Consider the following 21026-nt stretch of genomic DNA (forward strand, 5'->3'; position numbering starts at 1 on the left):
AAAGAGGGGTAGGGAGGAGGGACCCTGGCAAGTTGAGTTTGGTACCGCAGCTGGGCTGTGGGGATCGACGGGCGATGGATAAGGATGAGATCCACCTGCGCAGGCTGCCTGCCGCCGCGCCCTGGGGACCACGTAAGTGTGCGGCGGGGAGAGGAGAGCGGGGCGCGCCGCGCTGCGGGAGCGGTGTTACGGGTGGTGTTGCCCTGCGGGGTGCCGAGCGGTGTTACGGATCCCGGAGTAATCTCTGCAAAGTAGTAGGGAAATAAAACGGTGTTCTTACCCCACCCCCCAGAAGTGTAGAGCGGCATAGAGTCTTCTTTATCTACGTTAATGTAGTAATTAAAAGCTCATCTAGCCTCAGGAAGCCAGGCTAATTATGAAAAATTGCTGGAGTACGAAGTAGATGAGACAAACCCTTGATTCGGTGGCTGCTGTCAGTTCACGCTGTGCCGCGGCAGGCTAGCAAAAAAGGTCTCCCAAAATGAAATGGGTCTGCTCAGCCAGTCAGTAGTGTCCTCACAGCACTGGCTTAATCGTGTGTCTCTGAATCATTAACTAATGTGTGCAGCAAAATAAATTATATATATTGGAAAGGGAAAATACATTCCTTGGCTGAGAAGTTGCAGAATGTTTTGAGCCAAAGAGCCAAGCGCTTAAATGGTAGGGGGTGGGAATTTCCTTGGCTTCGCTCTGGAAATAAATCCCAGCTTGGAGGCTGCGGGTGCACACATGCACTGACACACACATCTTTGTAGAAGATATCATGCATGCACATATTCTGCACCACGTGCAGAAAATCCTCATGTGCATGCACTGGGGCACAAATTTCAGAAGCATTATTTACTGAACGCATTTTTCTCCTGGTGTAGAGGCTATAATGCTAAGGCTGAGATGCTAACCAGGAATGCGCTGTAACCTCCTTGGTTATCCAGCAGAATTGTATACAAATGGAGTAAATTTAGTGTGGCACCATTTATGAATTCCATACTTTACAATCAAAATTCCAAATCTTCTGTTTGCGGCTAAAAATAGCGCGGGGAGTCCTTTTCTTTACTCTTTCTTTTTGGATTCCCATGAAAACCGTTATCCTGGAGTCTCCTCGTTACATGGCCAAACATTCATCTGGAGCTCAGCCCAGTTCTGAAATGCTCTGTAAGCCATGGGCTGGTGGAGCAACCAGGAGGACAAGGGAACTGGTTCTGAGTCTGTGACACGGCGCAGCCGGGCTGTGCAGATCAGCACTGGGGAACGGGGTTGCTGAATTTTGCCTGCCCTGTGTTCTGAGTTGAATGGAGGAGGTGGAAGTCCTCCGTGCTGGTTATGGAATGGAGGCTGAGGTGTTACCAGGGATGGCTGTAGGAGGGCTAAGGGACAAAACTGGCACTGCAAAACTCTGGCTTTGTGCAAGTGGCCATTTATCCCGAGGAAATGGCAGCAGTAGGGCGAGTCCTGGGAAGTTCAAGTGGCACTTTATCTGTGAGGAACTCAGCATAATGCTTTGCGGTGGCATTCTCTGTTTAATTTCTGAATCACCCATCAGCAGCACAAACACCGTGCACCAGCTTTGTTAGTGAGTTCAAGGAGCAGCTTTGCTCCTGGAAGCACATGTATATTCCTGTTGGTATCCTATCCCAAAGAGTGTGTTTGTGAAGCTGTTTATGGGATGAAGCTCCTGTCAAGTCACATGATGGATCCATGCGCTGCAGTGCAATGTTAGCCCTGGTCAGTCCTCAGTCATGTTCTGCACTTGTTGCTGGAGGAGGGTCAGGTGGAGATTCGTACTTGCACCAGGTCTTTATCCTTAGAAAGCCTTGCTGCAGGCAGCTGGGGTGGGACAGAGTTAGGAAAAGCTTGTATCAGAGGGAGGGTGGCAGGAGAGAAAGATGTGAAGGAGTGGTGTATTCCCATACAGCCGGAGTTACCTATGCCCAAAAGACTATTTCATGTTTCTCTAGGAATGAGCTGGCTGGTGACCTCGGTATGTTATCTTTGGTTCTGTAGGTAGCAGGAAAGGCTGGGGCTCCTCGGCCCCTGCCATGCCCACAGCCCCAAGCACAGAAGGTGGTGGCTCCTGACTTGCTGCCTGCTCCTTCCTTGCACTCTGGGCAACCAGGATGTGTCAAGAAGGGGCTGGGGCAGAAATGTCTGAAAAGGCAGTGGTGTGTTGGTTGAGGAAAGACATAGAATAGATCATCTTGCCGGTGTAAGGCATGGGGGCACTGGGACAAGTGCTTGGGGTGCAGCTTGGCACAGTCGTGCCTTCACCCCCTGCATATCAACAGTTAAAAACCCTGAGAGAACAGCTGGATCCCTTTGAAAACGATGAGAGTTTTTATGTGATCAGGCTGTTGTACCAGAAGGTGAGGTGTTTCCCCCTCTTTTCTCAGGATTACTTCACTCATGCCTGAGCAGGGTCCCCCAGCACGGCTCCATCGACTCCTCTGCAGCACCCATCTCCGTGTGGTAGCACTGCAACAATTCTATTAACAGCAAAAATGATGAAGCATATTAAGCTAATAATTAATCAGCGATGACAAGGGACTAATAACCATATTGATTTAATTAGGACTTCTTTTCCAGCTCTGTAACTTGCACTCACGTACATCATTAATGTAATATTTTAATTTGTACTAATAACTTATTAATTTCTGTGGCTGGGCTATGGAGATGTAGAGGGGATGGGGAGTGAGGAGGCAGAGTGAGCAGGCAGGAGAGCAGCCCTGGGAAGGGGCAGTATTTATTGGCATCCAGAAGGCAAAAACATCCCTTTTGATTTTAATTACACCCTTTGGCTTCTGGCGATTTTGAGAAAAGGAAATGCTTGGGGACGTGCTGTGGCTGGAAAATACAGCTGGCTTTAAATTAGGATCGCTTTGCGGGCAGGGAAGAGCAGAGGGGACTGTGGCAGACAGGATAGGCTTCAGAGCATTACTGTGCAAAAGGCTGAGGAGCGCTGAGCTCGCTCATCTCTCCCTGCTTCATTCAACACAGTTGTTCAGTCACTGCATGGGTCAGCCCTCAGCTTGGTAAGTTCCACAGGCGGTTGTACCAGTGACCAGTTTTTAGGAATGCCCAGTGGGAACCTATGGCACCACCACGTTCTGCGATGCTAAGCCGCCCCATGCCAGCTGCTGGGCTGTTGTCACATCACAGGGTGATGTCAGCAGCAGTTTGCAGCCTATTTCCAGCACTTTGAAGAACGAGAAGACGGCGATGCCTCAGTTATTACACAAGGTAATTTATGGCACGCACAGGCCTTTCAGAAGCCACTGTCCCGCTCCCAGGCGCAGGAAGCAGAGCAGCCTCAGCTGCATTAGTCACAGCCTCTGCCCCAGGCCTGCCCCTGTGCACCCACAGGAAGAAGAGATGTGTTTATTTGGCTTAGCCTTCAGTTTCCTACCCTCAGCCCAATGCCTCTGAGAGTGGTGCTGCAGCCCGCAGGGGAGGCTGGCCCATCCCCATGCTCTCTCGCCTTCTTTCAGCCACTGTCCTGGGACAGCTAGGCCATATCCCTGCTCTTCACACACTCCATGTTGCACTCTGCCATGCTGGCTTGTCCCCAGGGCTCTCAGCCTCACTGCTGCCCCACGTTCTGCTGCTTTCCCTCTTCTTCCAGTTTCCATCTCAGAGCCTTCTCCTGGCAGTCTGTGCTTCCAGCCACTATGGAAGCTATTTCTGATCTGACCTGATGGAAGGATGGAGATCCCATGTCATCTCCTTGCAGCATCTTTGCCCATTGCCTTATCTGCATACTTGATTTGTTCTTGGCAGCTCTGAGTCAGTGCGAGAGCTTGCTTGTGCATTCTTATTCCTCTGAGTAGAATATTAATAATATAAATAATCACCAAAATTGTCCTCTCTGACTGCACTCCAAAATATGCAATTTTTTTTTTTTTGTAAACTGACACGAGTCTGTGACTTTTTACGCACAACTGTAAGAGCTCTGAGGGAGTTTTAAAATCTGAAACTTGTTGTGAAAAGGTTAAGTAGTGTGCAGGTGTTAACTGTTCCTTTTATGTCTTATAAATTAGTTTTTTTTATATCCTGGCATCAATGGTTACAAGTTCTGTGCTCCTGGTCCTGATGCCTTACCTCTCCCACTGTTTGTATCCTGTGCAGAGGGAGCATACACTACAAGGAGGAAGCCCTTTGTTTTCTAAACACATTGCAAATGTGTTGCCTCATGTACTTACTTATTGATATCAGCTCATGCACCACTTGCAGAACAAACTTGGAATATGTGATATGCATCTGTGTGTGATAAGGAAGGTTCTCCAAGGAAAACTGCCCACGGAAAGAAAAACACATTTTACAGCACTCAGTAGAAAAGGGAAAAGGCTGGCAACTGAAAGTGCAGACTGAGGGTGCACTTTGAAAAAGTAAACACAGAAATCGAGCAGTTACTGACTTCAGCAATATCATGAAGGTGCAAGTAATGAATGCTGAGTCTTCTGGAGTCACCTGAAAGCTCTGTAACACGATACAGTGTCAGTCCTATAATTTTTGAGAAGAATAAGACCTCTGATGTGTAGGTTTTGGGGTGAAGCTTCTCTCTACGTGTTGGTTTTTTGCTCCTTTGGTGTAAAAAGAGTGGCAGAAGTGGATCTTGTGCCGTTATTTATGTCCGCTCACTTGTACTATAGCGCCTTGGCTGGCAATGTACTGCAGGATATGTCAATGAGTGTGCTTTGCAATTCTTCCCGGATTTTGGCAGGCATAGATTCAAAATATGGCATGACTTTATGCTTCTGGTATGATTGCCCAGAAAAAAATCTACTGCAGACTGCAAAAGATGGAAGCTTTTATGCAAATACCATTAAATTCATCACAGTGTGTTGTGGCACTATTGTCTTGAAAAGGTTTTCTACTGATGTATGCATGCTATTTTGGCAATAGGAGGGGAAGAAGGGTTGTGTGGGTGTACTGCATTTGCTGCTCAGTTTTGGGGAATTGAGCATCCAGCTCCACAATACATCATGTGTTTGGTTTTGCTTGACGTTAACGTTTGCCTGCCTCTGGAGGAGCTGACCTAGGCATCAAGGTCTTCTCCCCTGTATTTAGTTTTGGATGCTGCTAGTAGATGGCATGGGTGTAGTGGTTTGGGATGTACTGGTGGTACCATGGTGTATCCAAAAGGAGGAATTGGCTATGGTGCCACTGGAAGGATGGGAAGCCTAGGCCATGCCCACACAGCTGTAGCGTGCTGGTGGAAAGGCCGTTCCCCAGGTCTGCTGGAACTGCCCCATTATTGTCCGTGTCCTGTGCTCTTTGGCACCAGGTCCGCCTGGCCCAAAGAAGGAAAATGGCTCTGTGTGTAGTCTGAATGCTGGTATGTGGTCAGCCAACCTCAGCCAGATGCTTGTATCTTGCTGCATACTTTTGAATGTTCTTTTTTGATGAATGGCAAGAACAGGTTTCTAAAAATAAATTAATAGTTTTCCCTTTTTACTTCCTGTGACTTAATATACTTTATTTATCTATATAGCTACTAGTCATCGTCATTCTTCAGCTCACGGGAGTATAAACAGAGCTGAGCCCCAGACACTGAGAGAGGACTTGGAGCCAGGCTTTGTCCTGGTTTCCAGCTGAGTGTGGGAGCTGTGGAACAAGGATGGGGATGAGGACAGGCAGGGATGGCTCTGGGCTGTGCTGCAGAGGCCTTGTGTATGAAGAGGCAGTGAAAAAGTGATCACCTTAGTTTATCCTTAAAATGATAAAATCCAAGTGAGGTTCCAGTTAATTATTTCTCCAGCATTATCTCTACTATTGATCAAGCCGATGTCCAAAACAATGGTTGCTTTCATTTAATCAGCTCGAGCAATGTACTTTAATAAATTTAGTCTTCCAGGAGATGTATTCAATTCATCATATTGTTGATTCCATGTCCCAGACAAATCATAAACTTGAATCAAACAGATCTGAAAATAAATTAGTGTTATTGGTTTTTTTTGGGAAATGATCTTCCTTCTGTGGTGATTGATTGCCTACTAGAATTTAAGGCTGCTCTGTACCGTGGCATCATAGTGTGGTAATTTTGTTTACTTTTGAGAAATGTCTAGTATCTGATCTAAAACATGCTAAGCATCATTTCTCACCCCAGAACATAAGATTCTATGATGGCATAGCTTGGGAGTGCCTCTCTGTTGTGAAGCAAGACATCTGCACGTTTCGGGGTATAATGTATATTATAATGTAAATTAAATAGGAAAAGCACCTTATAAGGCATACTGAACAGTTTGAATCTGTGCTGTTTGAAGCTTAGTGTATCCACATATCATGGTGTGGCTAATAGGACTGGTTTGGTGTCATATGCAGGAAGTGGGCTTTCTCCCGAGCAGAGTAATGCAGGGTGAATGTCAAAATATTCCATATTTTCCCTCTTTAATCAGAATAACTGGTTGTATAGAAGACACAAGTTGAGAAACCCTTCATTTTCATTTCCAAAGATGAAATACATTCAATTCAGCTCTACTGAAAGTCTGTGCGGTCTGCTTGGGGTGTAACACTTGATGTTGTATGTAGTAGGAGATGGCACTACATTCTTCATGCTCCTGTTGCTATCCCTGTATCTCTTTTGACCTTGCCAATACATATGCTTGCCTCATTTCTGTGCGCCATATCTGTATTGTTTCTTAGGGAAATTTTACTTCCTTCCCCTCTTCCTCTTTTTATTATAAACTGTACCTGTCTAGCTTCGTCCACAGCTGTCCTTGGAGCTGCTGTGAGATTGTTTGGTGAATGTGAATGCTTTTCTGGGATCTGTTCAGTTGGTTATTGCCAAAGCTTTGCATTCTTCACTCTTTACTATCTTGTTAATTTAAACGGCTCAAAGCTTCCAAAACCAACAACCTTTGATCTGGATGCATGTTTACAGTTACTTTGAGTCAAATGAAAGCCTTTCATAAGAGGCTTTGGGGAACTTGATCAAATGGAAGGGGTCCCTGTCCACTGGAGTCATAACTAGATGGTCTTTAAGATCCTGTCCAACCCAAACCATTCAGTGATTCTCTGAATATTGAGTCCAGAATATCTTGTTGCAATGTCATAGTTTTCCAGGGATGCGGGCATCAGAGTTGTCTTCGTCAGTTCCTTAAGTCTGTGTATGAACAGCTTGCTAGGGTTTAGTGTTGTCACTGTTGGGGACATAGATCTGAAGTGCTATTTTCTCTTCACAATTGCTGTCAGTAACCCCTTTGGCAGGTAGCTGAGACTGGCTGGAAAAGAAGAGAGAACATCTTTAGGTACATTAAGAGGACATACCTCATCTATCAAGGACAACTATTTCTATGCTTCAGACTGGTATTTCAAATTCAGTCACTTTGTAGAATTATTTCACCCTGTGTGCCTTGAGACACCAGAGGACGTTTGGGCTCTCATAATAGGAACAGAGCCTGTTACTGAACAATTGTACGGGAGGATGTGCAGCGTGTCCTCCTTTAGCTCACGTGGTGGGAAACCAGGCTGAGAGGCAAAGGCTGAGTGCAGACACCCTGTCCTAGCCCTTCTGTATGTGCTTTAGAAGTACAAAATATTTAGCCATTGATCTTAAAAGATTTTATAGCCTTCAGGGAGCCCCTGGGAGAGCCCACTGCCTCCTTTCTCATCATTTCCATTTGCTGCAGCAGAACTTATTTTATATACCAGGAACTACTATGTTGAATTTAGGGGTTTGGCAGGTAACAAAAGCAAGAATTGTCTTTTCAGTTCATTGATGGATTCATAATGCTTGCCCGGGGCGTAGCCACATGTATTATGTGGGTGGGAGTGGAAGAAACAGTGGTGTGGGTCTACCCCCCTCTTAAATGGGGTCAGACTGTCCAGAGTTGAGTTTTTATCAGGCCATGCTGGATCTCTTTTCTGCTTACTTTGCAGGGGACAGCTGCATGTCAGTTTAAATGAAATAATTTATATTTTAAACATGCAGTCCAGAGCTTTCCTTGAGGAATGAATGACTAAGAGTAACAACTGATCATCTACAGCAAGATAACTGTGCACATCAATACCACTCTAATAGCCTGTTTTCTGTGTGTTGCAATTGGAGTATTATCAATTAATTTGCTACATTTAAGTTCATCTGGCAAGATAACTAAGTAGTTGGATAATAATAATTAAAAAAAAAAAACCAACCCAGTACATACCAGTTATCAATGGAACAGCAGAAATAGATTTGAGTTTAGATTTTAAGCATCCTAGTATCATATCAGAGGCACAGACATCAAATCTGTCTTTTAAGGCTAATGGTTTCTAAGTGGCGGATGAATTACTTTATTTTTTAAACTTTGTCCTTGTAGCACTGTGCTAGCAAATTTCCAGTTAAAACAGCCAGACTCTTGTTTCCAAAACAACATCTTTGTTGTCTTTATAATATAAATTAATGAAAGCTTTCCCTTCTTCTCTTCAGTATATTTTCTCAGAATAGTTTATAGGGGCTGTATCCTGCAATTTGCTGTGCCCTCTGGCCCTTGTCCAGTAAAGCACTTAAGCAGGCAAATAGACCTGATTTTGGTGAAAAGTGGGCAACTGTTTGTCTTGCTAGCATCCGTGCCCCTCGGTTTTTGAGGGAAACCTATAGATGTTTGCCATTCTGTGTGAGCAGTATTTTGCCATAAAGTCCTACTCCTTTACTTAGGCATCCCTCTGAGAGCTTGGAGAATTATTTCATGGAAGAAGAATGTGGAGGATCTTCTCTGAAGATGGAAGGTGGCAATGCGCAGGGTCCCGAGCCCCATGGGTGGCTTCTGATGAGCTCTGCTCTAGGTCTCAGTGTGAGCTTTACCATCTGTCTTCATTTTGGCAAGGATGCATACATCTAGTGGTATCTGAGGAGCTCAGCATCTCGCTAGTTACAGCACTAAATCTCTCAAGTAAAATCCAGTTGAAGCAGTTCCTGGGAGCCTGCAATTGATTCCAGTCCAGCAATTACTTTGTATTGACTGGCGTGTGCATGTGGTCTGTCAGCTGCAGGAGTTTCCTACAGAGACTCACTTGCGGGAAGCTTTTATGTTTTTGCAAGTGGAAAATAAATTCAGGAACCCTAGTGAATGTATTTCAACCTCTGTGTGAACAACTAATTTTTTTTTTAATTTAATTTTATTTTTTTATTTAAGACATTTAAATATCAGGCACTGCGTGAAGGGTGTATGAAGGCTGTCATTTAATCATGGAAGTAAGAAAATATTGATTTCTCATAACCAGATTATTGCAGAGCAGGGTCCTTCCTCTTGAGTTTGGTGTCGTTGTCAATATAATGGGCAGCTGACTTCAGCTTGTGCCAAGTTTGATATCATGGCTCTCTGCACCATATCTTTTTCCCAGACTCTTTCTTTCTTACTATTTTATTTTTAAGATCCCAAAAGGGGAGAAAACAGGGCATCACAGAAACAGAGACCGAACTTGGGCATGGAGGGAAAGCGTTTCAGACATCTACAGGCAGGAAATTTGAGCTCCTCTGGAACCTGAATGAGTTCTGGAGCAGTCTTGCTATTTTTATATATTTATTTCCCTGTTTGGCTATTCTGCCTGCTTTTCCCACGTTATCATCAAAGTGGCCCCAGAAGGGATAGTTGTGAAACAGAAACTATCTGTGAGTAGAGAAGCAAAAACAGAGGTTTTGTTAAGTTACCAATGTCTTGGTTTTTAGCAAAAACAAATAGCTTTAATTGCCTTAAGTATTTGCAAATGCTTTTGCTCTCTTTGGAAAGTGTTTTAAATGGGGGGAGAGGGGAAAGCAATGGGAGATTTGCAGGGACTACTCCATCTCGTTAAAACCCTGAACAATGAGCCAGTGCACCAGTGGTGGTTTCTCCTTCTTCCTAATCCCTGCCCTAGTCTGAAGCAGATAGGTCCAGAGCAGTGGAGCTAAAAGAAAAAATAGTTTCTTCCCCTGGTTCACATGAACTGCTTTGAACTGGAACAGATGTGGATGTACAGAACTATCTGCTTACTGCAACTGTTCCATTTATAACCACAGATTTTCTATTCAGGTCTCTTTATCATTTTAACTTATTTTGTGTTTCCACATCCTTTTCCACAATAAAATATTTGTAACTAAGTGGGATTTCAGCTTGCATCCAAAGCCTTTGCAAGTGCTCCTCCTTGTGTGAACTTTCAATCCCAGGGCTATTTTTCGGAGACTTTTTGCTTATTGTGATGGCTCTGGGGACCAAGTTGAGTTTGGGATGCTGTTTGTAAGATGGTGACCAGAATATTGGCTTGTTACCAAATTAGGTTAGAATTCAGAGTCTGGTGTAGTGTTGGTTTAAATCTCACAAAAGATGTTTGTAATATCTAACTTCCACATGCCATTTCCATTAGGTGTTTGCTTTATGGAGCTTTTTCCAAATTTGAAGTACAAAGTAAGTCTGTATACAACCCAAACCAAAATGGTTTAAATGAGTATAGATAAGAGACTGAAGTTCAACATCTTAAGTTCAAGCAATAGTGTTGGTTTTCTTTTGTATTTCTCCTGAGTTCCTGCTTTGAAGCAAGCCTGCTCAGTGTTTGATCTGAGCAAGTGTTCAGTATTTAATTCTCTGTATGTTCTTTTAAGTAAGGTGAGTTCCTGGAGTTCCCATTGACTGAGACCCAGGAACATGTCCTGAGGTGGAGGAAGATGGCTCATAGCCATGGATGGCATCAGCAGTAATACTTAGTTAAAGCCAGTGGTTATACCTTTCCAGTTCTGTGCTCAGCAAAGCAGACCATGTGGCCTTTATTACAAAATTAGGGATTTTTTTTTTTTGAGTTACTTCAGTTTCTCTGTTCTCTAATTTTCTATAGAAACAATCCGTTGTTTGTGTACTGGAGGCTGTAGGTGTCAAGTTCTTTGTTTTTAGTTTGCCAGTTTTGGCTTTGATGCAGAACACAAAAATTTCATCGAAGTCACGGAGGCAGATAAGATTTTAATCTAAACAATATCAAAAGCTGAAATCCTCTGTGACTGTGGGGCTCCTTAGGGCTCAGCCATGAGCCATCTTCTTTCTGAATAAGACTGGCTGTGCAGCTGGATGGTGCGATATCGTGAAGAAGCATTCTACTGATATTCGGGTGCTCTGCAGAGCAGTTGAAAATGGCAGAGTGACCTGCAGGTACTTCAAGCTATGGGCTGCTCAAAGAGATGGGTAAGAAGTGTGTAGCTGTTATCTGGCAGCACAGAAGTTGCATTACATTAAACGTAAATAAAAGTGGGTGCTGCCAATATGAAGACGGCACAGTTTATGTTGTTTCCCAACAACAAATAGATGAAGAAACAAAAGAAAAAGGTTGTGTTTTGTTGTCTAAATGAAGGTTAAGGTTAAATTGATAATATCTTTCCATCAACCAGGTGGGCATTGTGGGAACTGTCTCCTGTCATTAGTGCTGTAGAATGGTGTCCTTCTGTGACCCTCCGATGCAGCACAAGGATGCAGGGTCTGGTGATGGGATGGCTTCTTGTTAAGAAATGAAGATAGGATCGTGGTGACTTTGCATGTTCCTCTTTTGTTTGCATGGATGAAAACCAGGCAGTTGGTTTGTTCCCAATCTGTCCAAGCTGCAGTTCACTTTATTAGCTTGTTTTAATTTTCATTTAAAGTTTATTTTAACAGGAACTACAACTCTTCAACTATTTTTTTCATCTCTGAATGTTTCTGGTTGTATAGTACATGCCACCACATAGCAAACCCTTTCCACACTGCCCTCATGATAGAACTCTCCTCCTGAGTGTACTGAGTGTCCTTGCTCCACCCTTCTCCAGCTTCAACAAGAATTAAAACTTCATGGGAATGCACCCAGTCCACAACCACATCAAAGCTGTGGCTGAACTTCAGTTTTTCAAACAACCCCCAGAGTTGGCTGGGTCTGAATTTTCAGTTTTGATTTGGAATGTTAGACAGAGACCCTGCTTGCAACATTCAGTGAAGGATGGAGAGCAGACACCAAGCTCGCAGCAGATAACTGCTGCTTGGACTGAGGCAACATCTTGTTCATCTGTTCCTGTAACTTGTCTGTGAGAGTTGTTTTATCTCCTTATTCCCCAAAGCACCGTGCAATTTGTCTGGTTTTAATACTGACCACTAGTAATTTTTTAACGTGAAGAATGTGCAGCAAAGGAAGACCTGTTTGCTGGACTTGATAGATTGTTTCCATTTTTTGTTTGCATCTGCTAGTTTTATTGACTCTATTTTTAAGGAAAAATAATTATGTGGAGTCTGGTTTTAGTCGAGCTTTTCTGTTTTACGAGGACCAAAGACCTGTAGAATCAGAAGAGTAAAATTAGGTGGGGAAAAAAAGTATTCTCTTCCTTTCAGCGAATAAATCAAGTGCTTCCACCATACAAGAATGCACAGCAATGAAAGAAGTGTGGGCACTAAGGATAAGCAGACACATCAACAGAGGGAAGTCTCTGACAAGTTTTAGGTATGTCGCTTGGACATGGGATGTATCTTAGGATACAGTCTGTCACTTTTATTCACTAATAACTTTTGACAAGAGACAGATAATACTGCAGAGTTTATTTTAAGGTAGATTGTTTAATTTTGTCTGTTCTTTCTTTCTTTTTTTCTTTCCTCTCTGCTATTACCCTTTTACCCTTTTATATTAGAAAACGAAAACCAAACACACACACACACACACACACACACACACACACACACACACACACTCATTGAAGAAACAACACACACACACACACACACACACACACACATACACACACATGACAGCAACACAAGCACCCCTGCTCTGCAAAGTGTCCCCTAGAAAAAGATGATATTTCTGAGTTGCCCCAGAGATCTGCTTACAGGAATCCAGATTTTTCTCTTTTTTTTCCTTTCTCGGGGATGACCAGAGGTAGGGAGGGCAGCTATGCTGCAGCAGCTTGCTTCCCACTCAGAACAAGAGCTTAGGAGCAGGAGGAACCAGAGTTCTCCAGAGACCACCACAGGAACATAAGAGCTATCCGGAGAGGCTGCACCTGGGAAGATGCTCTCTTCTAGCTTCCCATTTTAAGCAGACAGATGTGTTGTGCCTCCATGATGTGGCAGATAGATGCTCATTACAATAATTACTGAAATTGAAGGGCATACATATCCACCATGGGGAAACTGGAGTGTTCCTTCAGGCTGCATCTCCCCAAATGAATTCGGGCCATAAGGGATGTAAATGTAGTGTTTCTGAACCCACAGGTCAGTAAAACATCACAGTCTTGTGATTTGAGCCACGAGGCCTCAGCTCTTCAGGGCAGTGTGGTTGTCCTCTCTAGGACCCTCTTGTGGCTCTTTACTCTGCACTCACCATTCTAGTTGGAACTAAATGATCTTTTGGGTCCTTTCCAACCCAAAAGCTATTCTCTGATCCTCTTGCTGAAACACTCGATCACTTATAGGTCTGGGACGTGCAGCCTTTGGCTGTGCTTGGAATTGATGACACTGTTGTTTCAACACTAACTTATGTAATATTCTTCCAGTTTTAAACAACTGCTCTGTCATTTCTTGCCAGCTGCTTGTGAAAGTTAACAGATGAGTGTGTAACTGGCAATTGCAGATAGCTCATTTATTAATTGAGAGAGTTTAAGTGACCCAGGAAAGACCATTGCAGAGCAGTCTACTAGCTTGGATAAGAGCTCTCACTTGGAGCCTATGAGTGTTCTATAACCTCACCGAAATGGGAGACAGATGTCTGACATTGCTAATGTTTCACTTCCACTCTTCTATCCTGTTTCACAGCTCTCTGTGGTGTCTTCTCTTATGGCTTTCCATAGCCTAGTTATCCCATCCAGGAGGAGGACCATGCTACCCCACTGCTTCTTTGAGCCTTTCCAAAAGTGATGAAGAGAAGGTTGTCGTTTAAACTTGCTGTACAGTGCTTTACGAGGGAGAAACTTATAGACTGTTCACTCCTATTTTACTGCTGGGGAAAAAGTCAAGTAAAGAGCAAGTGAAACTGATAGTCACTAAAGCATGTGTTACAGTTTGGAAACGTCTGTAAGAGGCAGTCACTGAGAACAGGCCAAAGAGAGCAACTGAAAGAAAAATTATAATGAAAGTGGAATGTAGTTAAAGCTGTAGTTATAACTTAGGAGGTGCTCTGATTTTTTTTTTTTATTATTTTTAAACTTCTGTGTGAGCTGGGCTTGCTGCCTAGGAGCCTGCAGCAGGGGATCCAGGAACTCTGTTACGGAGAAGGAGAAGATGCATGCTGTCTTGCTCGATTTTTGTATGCAAGTAACAGATTTGGGCCGGAAGAGTTATAAACTGTAGGATTTGTAAGTCCTCCTATTAGTGTTTTCCACTTACTGGAGCTGAGTGAAAACATGCAGGTAATTGGAGAAAACACCAGCTGCCCCTTCACTGGAAAATGTCTGCCCCGAAGGGAGAAATCCCTTGTCTGCTCCCTGCATCATACAACGTGTGAACTTGTTCTGTCATCCGTGATGTGAATGCAGATGTTTTGGAAAGGCTTTACAGAAGTATTTCCACCTCTGTTTTCCTTGGTACCAGCTGATGTTACATCCTGAAAAGGAAAACAAGAGTTGATTCCTTCACCTCTTAAGGCAAGGGCACGGTGAGCCAACATTTGCAGTAATACATGTTCAGATTTCATGTGCCGCTTGCTCAGGGTTTTTCAGAAATGCTGTGCTTGCAGAAGGGTCCCAAGGCCTCCCTGGGGTTTGACCATAGGCCCAAGCAGTGAGGAGGTACCTCTGTGCCAGGGAAGAGGTGGGCTGAGAGTTGTGCTGCGGATGATGGCCGCCATCATGCTGCCTAGCCCAGAGGCCGGGCCTTGCCATGTAACGTGTTTCCAGTGTTGGTGCTGATGATTGGTTTGTACAAACACATCCCTTCTCTGTGGCGAGGCAGAGGCAGCAGCAGGCTCACAATGCACACCCAGTGTAATTAAACACTTGGGCAGCACCAGTGGGCAGCAGCTGCTTTGAGAATAACATGATGGAATGGAGTGGGGACATTTTGGTGGCAGAAAGCCCGTGCATGTCTGCAACTGAAAGTGCCCCGTCTCCCCTTTGATGCCCCAAGCTGTGCCCTCGGTTCAGATATCCTTAAGGTTGGCTGTGTTAAAGAGAGCTGCTGGTTAATTTGCTTCCCTTTTACAAGCTGCAGTTTGCAGGGCATGTATGTAATGCAGGGCACGTGAGTAGTACTGTGCAAAAACATGGATCTGCTCACGTCCTGGACTTGTCCCTGGAGCAATTAGATGCAAGCTTGGTCTCTGCCCAGCAGTGTGATTGAATCCTCTCTTGGGGATGGACAAGCAAGATGGGATCTTCTCCAGCTCCAAAGTGTTTAAATTTAATGGTAAGTTTCATTTACAATCTACCATAAAAACAAAATTTGTCATATACCATAGGAGCTGGCACGGCTTGGTCACGTGGAGTAATCCTGAGAGCACATACTGTTTTATAGTCTATAGCCTATATGTGTGTAAAATTTTACTCTGCATCTTTTTGTTAATTCTTTGTAGAGCTCATGGGAGTGGTCCATCCATCTGTGCTCCTCATACCCCTGGCTGGGGCTTTCCTCTGAATTTTTAAGGTAACAGTACAGGAAATGTAGCTGGAAATGTGGGGAAAAAAAGAGTTACTGTGTTGAATCCATTTTCAGAATTTTTCATGGTATTCTGAAAATTATCGTATGCTTTTTTGTGAAACCAGAGGCTCTCAAAGTCACATGAATGTTTGTTGCACAGTAGTGAGAAATTCTGCTTATGGTGGTTTGTCTGCAGAGCAAAAAAGAAGTGTAGCACATTAGCATTCTTTATTGCGTAGATTGAGGGACTGATAGCTGTTGCTTTTGGAATAATGTGTTGGGGTTTTTTTTCTCCCTGTGGTGGCTCTTGCATTCATTTATTTAACTCAGTTCCTGTCTTAGAAAAACTGAAGAAGTCTTTTTAGGTATGTCATAGGTGATGTTCTGATGAAGGGTGTTAAAGAAAAATAATTTAGTGCTAGTTAGGAATATAATTAACTGTATTCCACATTTCTGTCTTGCTTTGTGGTGGTGTACCTCATCCTTATCATTAATGGAACACAGATTCTTTCAGGAACACTTCAGCTTGATCCTACAAATTATTCAGTAATGAATCACTCCTTTCCAACCTAAGAGATCTTCACATAGCATCAGCAAGGCAAATCGCCTGCTTAAACATGCTTAGGTTTGTGTTTTCCCCCATGGTTGGTGTCTTGTGTCCTTAATTTTACTTACTTATTTTCAGCTTCTGTGTAAAGAAGGCCCTATGGCCAAGTGGTTAGAGCAGGAGCCAGCAGTCTCACCCAGGCTGCACCCACGACTCACATTGCACCGAGTCAACACACATCTCAGCAAATCCAGGCTGCAGGCTTGCCTGTTAAGCACTGCTACTGCAAATTCTGGATTTAGCTTACATGAAGTGGAAGTGGTTTTAAGGCTGTTTGAATAAAGGGAGTTCTAACTAAAGAAAGGGTTTTTTTTTTTAACAACAACAACAACAAACGCCAATAATCTTTTTTTGCATTCTGCTCCACCATGTATTTATTTTAAAATCTGATCGCACATCAACACATTCTCAACCTGATCTGTAGATCTCGGACTGAGATGTTTCAAATGTTTGAACAGAATCCAGTTTTAAAGTACCACAGTTATCTAAGAAGTACATTGAAGTTTCCTTCAGTATTCATTTCTCAGTATTATCTGTTCTGGAGTGATGATTGTTTTTCAGTGTAATTAGCGTATGTGTCGCTGTAAGTTCTCTTTCTTATCTTGCATCAGATGTACTGTTATGTTTACAGAAAAGAATCTCATCCAGTATCTACAAAGCTATGTCAAGAAAGAACTTTTGCCCTTCTTCCATGATTTTAGATATTGGATTTATGTGCTATCAGATCACACAAAGTACTGGTGTGATTTTCTTTGAGCATGTGCAGCTCTCAAATTCAGCAAAGCACCCAAGCAAGAGTTAGCAGTAGCTCTGTTCTTTTATGCCAACATTAGGCTGGCTATGGCAGGACAGTTGGTAACAGATCTGAACTAATGCTGATACAATATTGCCAGAGCAAAAACTTTTTTTTGAAAAACCTGGAGCAATACAGTGAGTGTATTTCACAGTTCTGCATTCTGTATTATGTGACTATGAGTTTTGGATCTGGTGCTAGCAGCCTTAAATCCTACATCGTTAAACCACAGACTTGTTGTTGCTTATCTTCTCGGAAAAGGATGTGCTCCCATGGCTTCGGCTGAGAACCAGACATGCGCAGACTGTTTCATCTGGGTCGGAATAATTAGCTGAATAAAGAGCAGTTCCTCAGAAAAGGATCTGGGAGTCACGAACTAAACATAAATCTACAACATCATATGTTGTGGAGGGAAAAAACTGAGTGGTGTAGGCAAGAGATGGTGATACAATTTTTCTCAGGGATGGAAAATCCTCAGTTGGCATACCATATGCAGTCTGGGGCATCTTTCTGCAAGAAATGTGTAGATCATACAAAGCTGAGAGAAAAGTGGAAAAAATGAAAAGAAACCCAATAAAATACATCTTAGAAGAAAGTAGTCCAAGAGTAGCATTTCCTACTGAGTTTGCAAATTTCCATTACATTTTCTAGGTAGAATTGTTGTACGTAGGGAAACATTCATTATCCTTGCCCTGTTCTGTGGTTCCTTATGTTAATGCTGATATTTGTTTGGAACTTGAAGGGAAAAGTCCATGTTACAAGAGGGGGATGGAAGCAGTGGGAAACCTTCTGTGCACATACGGCCTGTGTGCCAGCTGCTTTCAGGAACTCCAGGGTCATCATGTCCAAATCTTTGCTATTTTGGGCAACTACATCACAGAACCTCATTCATAAATTTCTCAACTACTGTTATAAAAATAGTTTATATCTTTTTCTTTTTTTCTTTTCTTTTTTCTCCTCCATTGCCGACTTGAACCTCAGGCATGCTTCTGGATCCAGTGTCATCTCTGGACCATCTATGAGTGTTTTAAACATTAAGGTGGTTATATGCGCATTTTATTTGTTCTTCATTGCCCTTTGGCTGCTTAACTACCCAAATAAGGGGAAAGTAAGTAATGAAGGGAATACATCTAGATAGCTTACAGCTTTTTAGCTTAAAACATTAAATTTCTTTCTTCATCTTCTAGAAAAACAAGCTTCTCCGTCTACCACTGCTCCTCCCAGTCATTTTGCTTCCACTTAGATTTGAGTTCATGTTTCTGGAAAAGGGGTGACGAAAAATGTGAGATGTATTCCCAGAGGATCATTGCTGTTGCTCTTTGATTTTCACCAGAAATACTTTGCTTGGTGTAATCTAAAATTTGCCTTTTTCTGAGATGTGCCTCAGAGATGGATAGCTGTGCTGCGATCTACTGACATAGAAGAAAGGAGCCCTGTAATGTCTGCAATGCTAGACAGAGCTAGCATTTGATACTTCTGGAGAAGATTAGGAACAGCCTGTGTTTGAGCAGAAAACGCCAGTTTTCTTAGAGGCTTGATGGACTTGCAAAGGAATTACAATCATAGGAAATATATTTTTGTGGATGTTCCTTGAAATTGAGAAGTCCTGTTGCTTTTGAGCACAGGATGGCCAGTCAGTGTAGTTTTATTCATAAGGTGTTAGCCATGGGTTGGATTGGCACAGTTTAAATATGTGCTGTTCTATTTGGAGAACACCCGTGCTGCTAGCAGATGTTCTCAGCTGCATTGCGATGGCAGCTTCTCACATCACTGTGAAGAGTCTCCAACAGTCCAGCAACTTGGAATTGTAGTTGCAGTAAAACCAATCTCTGCTTGGTTTCCAAAGAACATATGTTCAGAGGGTTCTCTCCTAACTGTCACGTGAGAGAAGAGCTGATGTAGCGGGTGAGATTTTCTGGAGACCAAACGAGAAAAATCAGAACTGTTCTTTGGAGGGAATCATCATAAGGCAGTAGTATAAAGACTCAGAAGAGTCTGAGCTAATAATCCTTACCTGTTTCAGTAGAGGGAGTCACATGTCCTTGCTGTGGACAGTAAGTTCTGTTTGTGAGAGGAGGTATTTCTTAAAGCAGATTAGGCAAGAGATCAGATTTAGAAAACAGAAGAACTGCTTGACCATGTGGGGATTATCACGTATTTGGCTATGTTTCACGTGTTCTGAAAAGTTTGAGAACTTCGGTGTCATTGGAACCTTTACAGAAACTGCCTTTACTTTGTCACCTATGAAGTAAGGAGAAGGCAGAAATGTTAGTAAATGGTAAAAACTATGTGTATCCTTCTACAAACCAGAAGAGAGAGACTCCAGCTCGAGAACAGTCAACCCAGAGACCCTTGCTTTTGAGCATTTTGCCAATGGTGGGGACATTGAGGCATTCGAAGTAGCAGACACTTGGCATCCCTGCTCAAAGTCACAGCAAGTTCTGCACCCATGAGGGCTGTGACTAATAGGAAGCTACCAGCATGCCTATTTTGGTTACATTCAGTTCCTGATGAAGCAACAGGGCTCTGCTCAGAAGAACAGAGTTCTAAAGGTCATTACTAACTACAAATTTTTATTTTCTGAATTGAATCAATGTTTTGCAATTTGTAAATTTTACAACTATTTAGTGTGGCTGAATTAATTGCATATACATGGATATATGCAGATCATCTTCTTTTCCTCCCTCTTTTCCTAAGGCACACCTCCACTTAGGTTGTGCTACTGCGTTTCCATATTTAAGCAGTACTCCACTGTTAATTGAAGTGGGTATGCGATATGCCATCCAAACCTCTGGGAATTACACCATAAATTTCCAAAATAAATAGGCAAAATGAGAGGAGTCAAACAGGATACAAGTACTAAAAAGCCTCAAGATTAGCAAGATACAATCCTGTCTGTCAAACCAGCAAATAATTATTTCCCATGAAAAAAACCAGCATTTCAGATGCAGATTTTTTCGTAACTGGCTGATTTTGGCATTTGGCTTCCTAAATCTTGTTTAAAAGGTCACAGGCCAAGTCCCTTCCAAGACCCTGAGGCTCCATTAGTAAGCAGAGAGATTAGCAGAAAAAGCAGTTGATAGTTTCTTTTCCAAGGGGGTCCTGATAGGGTACTGTAGGAATTGCTACACAGTCTGGATGTAGTATTTTCTTTCAGCTGGCAAGTCATGTTCCGGGGTGACAGCGTTAGTCTAAGTAGGTATCTTCTCACATGAGAGCTGACACTCTTCAGCTTTGTGCCTAGTCAAGTCATATCTCAGCTTATACTTGCATCAATTTTCATTAATGTTAGAGCACCAGGTTTTCTACGAAATGCAATTTTGTTGTGTTTTTTAAGCCTCTACAATCTCAGAGCATTAATCAAAAAGATTTTCTGTGCTCTCTGAAGTTTTCTTGAAGCACTTTGCTGAACCACCTTGCCAGGAGTGGTCTTGTTGTGATGTTTCTGTCTACAGTCACTTGGGCTTCGCAGGCAAGAATCAGCCCTGCAGGCAAGGCAAGGAATAAAGGATATAAATTGTCGATCTCTTTTATATATACTTCCTAGAAGAATGCAATTAGAGATGAATGATAATAAGAAAGAAGACTTAATTTTATGTAAAGAGAAGACAGCCTCCTGCTAAAATTAGGTCAAGAAAACAGACTTAGAAACTTGTTGCATGTTGTAATGCTGAAATATTTCTTCAGATAACTACGTTATCTGAAGATGCAGTCACCATCCACTGTTTTAGGGCGCTAATATCCTTGAGATGAGTATTAGTGGTGTACAAAACTCTTGTATTTCTTCTTTGCTGCTTGAGGAGCTTCTTTGAAGGATGCTGCTACTCAGGAGATCTGACTTAGGGATGTGGCTTGGGTGGGGATGGGTTGGTGGGTTGGACCTGATGATCTTAGAGGCCTTTTCCAACTTCAGTCGTTCTATGATCCTGTGCTTAGCTTTCTCTAACCAAGTCCACTCCGATTTGTGTCACATATGCTCTCTTACAAGCTATAGAACCAGGAAATTCAATAGCAATATCTAGTCCCACACATTGTTGCTGCTTCTCCTCTATGGCTTCTGTATTGGCATGAAACAAATTTCCATCCCTTGGAGAGTAATCTTTTT

At 42.9% G+C, this 21026-nt stretch overlaps 1 protein-coding gene across 1 annotated transcript in view; it reads left to right on the forward strand.

The window, feature by feature from the left end:
- Positions 1-6: 6 nt before the first annotated feature.
- Positions 7-21026, forward strand: part of ANO1 (anoctamin 1) — a 71596-nt gene continuing 50576 nt past the window's right edge. Inside the window, 1 exon segment of the mRNA XM_019615483.2 lies at positions 7-132. Within this exon segment, the coding sequence (XP_019471028.2) occupies positions 75-132 (58 nt within the window). The 5' untranslated portion in view covers positions 7-74.

Source organism: Meleagris gallopavo, chromosome 5 (genome assembly GCF_000146605.3).
Source record: "Meleagris gallopavo isolate NT-WF06-2002-E0010 breed Aviagen turkey brand Nicholas breeding stock chromosome 5, Turkey_5.1, whole genome shotgun sequence".
In the NCBI taxonomy this organism is placed as follows: Eukaryota; Metazoa; Chordata; class Aves; order Galliformes; family Phasianidae; genus Meleagris; species Meleagris gallopavo.